This window comes from Sinocyclocheilus grahami, unplaced genomic scaffold, assembly GCF_001515645.1.
Source record: "Sinocyclocheilus grahami isolate Dianchi unplaced genomic scaffold, SAMN03320097.WGS_v1.1 scaffold734.1, whole genome shotgun sequence".
Lineage (NCBI taxonomy): Eukaryota > Metazoa > Chordata > Actinopteri > Cypriniformes > Cyprinidae > Sinocyclocheilus > Sinocyclocheilus grahami.
The window spans coordinates 462,884-466,610 of NW_015505913.1; the positions used below are offsets into that span (position 1 = coordinate 462,884).

Consider the following 3,727-nt stretch of genomic DNA (forward strand, 5'->3'; position numbering starts at 1 on the left):
CCCGCTACTCCAGGACCTGCTCACATCTTGCCAGTTAAGTTAAAGTTTACTCCTGTCATATCTACCAAGTCAGAACCTGTTCACTTCATGTCTACAAAGCAAGAGTCTGCTAACGAAATGTCTGCTACCCCAGGGCCTGCTCACGTCACGTCTGCCAAGCCAGAGCTTGCTCATGTCATGCCGGCATCTCAGGAGATTCTTTACAAGATGTCCCCGGCCAAGATGGCCGCCCCGCCTGAGTCCCCGGCCAAGATGGCCGCCACGCCTGAGTCAGACACAGAGCTTGGACTTGGACTGAAAAGACTGATAGTGTGATGAACCCATCTCTGATGTCGGTGCGAGCTGCAGGCATCCCGGTAACGTCAGCGCTCTCAAGCCCCGCCATCTTAGAGGTCATGACACACTCTACTGCCCTTCCTGTAATGGCGGTCGCCATTTTGAGCGTGTGGGCTGCACACTGCGCTCCAGAGTCCTCCCCTGTCCACGAGTCTGCTCCTGAGGCCTCTCCTGTCCACGAGTCTGCTCCTGAGGCCTCTCCTGTCCACGAGTCTGCTCCTGAGGCCTCTCCTGTCCATGGATCCAATACAGTGCCTCCAGATGTGGTGGCATCTGCTGCAGAACCTCCTGAGGTGGTGGCGTCCGCTTCCGAACTCCCTGTCTGTCCTGCCACGGCCAAGGAGGCCGTTCAAGAACTCTCTGCTTGTTCAGTCACAATCAAGTTGTCTGTCCATGTATCTGCTCCGCCATGGCTTCCTGCTCTACTGTCATCACCCGGCCGTCCCACTCTGCCTGCTTCGCCATGGCCCACCCACTCTGCCTTTTCCGCTTCATGGGTCTGGCCCTCCGTCCCTCCCCCAGTTCCGCCTCCACTCCACCACCCTCCTGGACTTGTTGAGTTTTGTTTGTGTTTGTTTGGGGGCGTCTGGAGCCGTCCTTAGAGGGGAGGATATGTAATGTTGTGTTTCTTGTTCATGTTTTCATGTCTTTTTTATTTTGGAGTTTAATCATGGTCCCTCTTTGTGTCATGCTTCCCTTGCCCTCATGTATTCATGCCATTTATTCCTCTGTTCATTGTGTCATGTTCTGATAGGTTGTCTAGGTCATGTGTCTTGTTTCCCATTGGTTTGTTCTTGTCATGTGACCCTCATTGTCTGCTATAAGTAGCCCTCATGTTGCCATTGTCTTTTGTCGTGTATTGATGTTGTAACCCGCTGTCGGTGAGTCTAGTCTGTTCATGCCTCGTCAAGTCTGTGTATCTTGTTTGGATTTTGGATCACCTGTAAATAAAATTGCACTTGGGTTCTCACTACGCTCGCCTTCAGTGGACTGATTCGTTACAGTTTATCTATATTAGCACATTTCATATATGAGACATACAGTGGGTACGGAAAGTATTCAGACCCCCTTAAATTTTTCACTCTTTGTTATATTGCAGCCATTTGCTAAAATCATTTCAGTTAAATTTTTTTTCCTCATTAATGTACACACAGCACCCCATATTGACAGAAAAACACAGAATTGTTGACATTTTTGCAGATTTATTAAAAAAGAAAAACTGAAATATCACATGGTCCTAAGTATTCAGACCCTTTGCTGTGACACTCATATATTTAACTCAGGTGCTGTCCATTTCTTCTGATCATCCTTGAGATGGTTCTACACCTTCATTCGAGTCCAGCTGTGTTTGATTATACTGATTGGACTTGATTAGCAAAGCCACACACCTGTCTATATAAGACATTACCGCTCACAGTGCATGTCAGAGCAAATGAGAATCATGAGGTCAAAGGAACTGCCTGAAGAGCTCAGAGACAGAATTGTGAAAAATTTAAGGGGGTCTGAATACTTTCCGTACCCACTGTATGTATTATACATACACAAACATATATATATGGAATAAATGTATATGTCAATATATGGAATTGTTCCAATTTCTAATAGGTTTCATATGTTTTCACTTTATATGACCATATATTACATATTTTGATATTTCATATATGCACATATATTACATTACCGTATGGGTAATAAGAACACTTTCTGAGTTTTTAATGCTCCTTTTATTATTGGTTTCTCAGCAGCTCTGGTTCCACTGAATTTCTCATTTAGTGTTTCTGGTGTCTGTTGTGGAGATAAACACATCTGACATAATGATTTCAGTGCAGGAGTTTATTGAAAATGTATGAATTGTTGATTCATTTCAGTTACACATTAAAAGCGACCCAAAACAAAGAACAATTCATAAACAGACATACGTTTATGATAGTGATTTTCCTACATGATTCACTAAGTTACACAGCTCATAGAAAAGAGGAAACAATTCAACATTAATTTGATTGTTTTGTTGTTTATTTCCGAGAAGAACTGTAATGTTTCTAAGGCACACGTTTGATCTTCATGCTGATGGATTTCATTCCGACAGCGTAACCCTTCCATGATGACCAAACATTTCCAATGGCGTAAAGGGTGGGATCTTCACCCCATAAATATATACCGTTGGGGTTTGTACCGTGACAGTTTGAGTACCAAAATCCCCCGAGAAACTGTTTGGCACAGTTATTTTCATAGACATCTTGGTCTTTGTCGAAGGTGGAGAACTTGTATCCATTATGGCCAGATAAAGAGTCGCCTGCAGAGAAGAAGAGGGTCACTGAGGACAATTACTCAATGGAAATGTGTTTTCTTGAGTATAAATGAAAGCGTCCTACCTGCTCCTCCATCTTTGAATCCTGAAACATGTAGCTGATATCCATCAGTTTCACAATCCACAGAGAAGGACGAGTACAGAGCAGAACCTTTATTTCCTCCAAAGTCCTCCAGATCCACTCTCAGCATGTACTTGTTCTTACGTGTCAGCTGGTACATGTTCTCCAGCCCTGATCATACACACACATGAAGAACACCTTCAACCAAACACTGGACGTGAACATCCACACAAACACACACACGCTGTGAGATCTTACCCAGCCAGTATTCTCCCTCCACATTCCCAAATCCTCTCTTGTACTGATTCCACGGCCGATAGAAATTCACACTGCCGTCCATTCTCCTCTGAATCACCTGTGATGGGTTTATAGAGAATATATGATTCATAATGAATGTGCTGATGGGTGTTTAATGATCTAAAGTCGTACCGTCCATGCTCCTTTATCTTCATCTTTCCCGTCTGAGATCATCTCACAGTAAACCCAGACTGGAGCGTTACCTGCTGGATAGATGGAGTAAACCCCACTGACTGTTTCTCCTGCTTTATGAAGGTCAGAGCAGTCGACTGGCCAGTCTTCATCATGACTGCATCCGCTCACCAGAGCAACAGAGAGAAGAGCCACCAAAGACACCAGCATCTACACGAGACACAGAGAGAGAAAGAGATGAACATCACACTGAAAACATCTCTAGGATTGTAGAGTTATTGATGAACTTACTGCCATCTTCTCAATCTCTCCTCAGTAGATCACAGCAGAGATCAGTTGATGTTTTTTTTATCTAGGCAAAAATAACAGAAACATTTTCATACTTGGTACATTTTGACATTTTGTTTATTTTCTGAAAATATATAGCATAAATGTCTGAATATTCTGAGGTAAATGATGAATAAAGCAGTAACTCACCGTGTGTGTTCTTCAGTCTGACACAAACACTCTTTATATCTGTCAGATTCTCAGACTCCTCCTCTGCATCTTTATGTAAATGTCCTCTATGAATCTCTAGATGTCTAGCTACAAGA

At 43.4% G+C, this 3,727-nt stretch overlaps 1 protein-coding gene across 1 annotated transcript; it reads right to left on the reverse strand.

The window, feature by feature from the left end:
* Positions 1 to 2,041: 2,041 nt before the first annotated feature.
* LOC107560597 (microfibril-associated glycoprotein 4-like) lies at positions 2,042 to 3,482 on the reverse strand. The gene is made up of 5 exons (XM_016244821.1): positions 3,426 to 3,482; positions 3,135 to 3,344; positions 2,964 to 3,060; positions 2,709 to 2,876; positions 2,042 to 2,629 (listed from the first exon to the last, which is right to left on the reverse strand). Exons 1-5 carry the CDS (start codon positions 3,429 to 3,431, stop codon positions 2,376 to 2,378), a joined length of 735 nt encoding a protein of 244 aa, XP_016100307.1. The 5' UTR covers positions 3,432 to 3,482; the 3' UTR covers positions 2,042 to 2,375.
* Between the last annotated feature and the right edge of the window lie 245 nt (positions 3,483 to 3,727).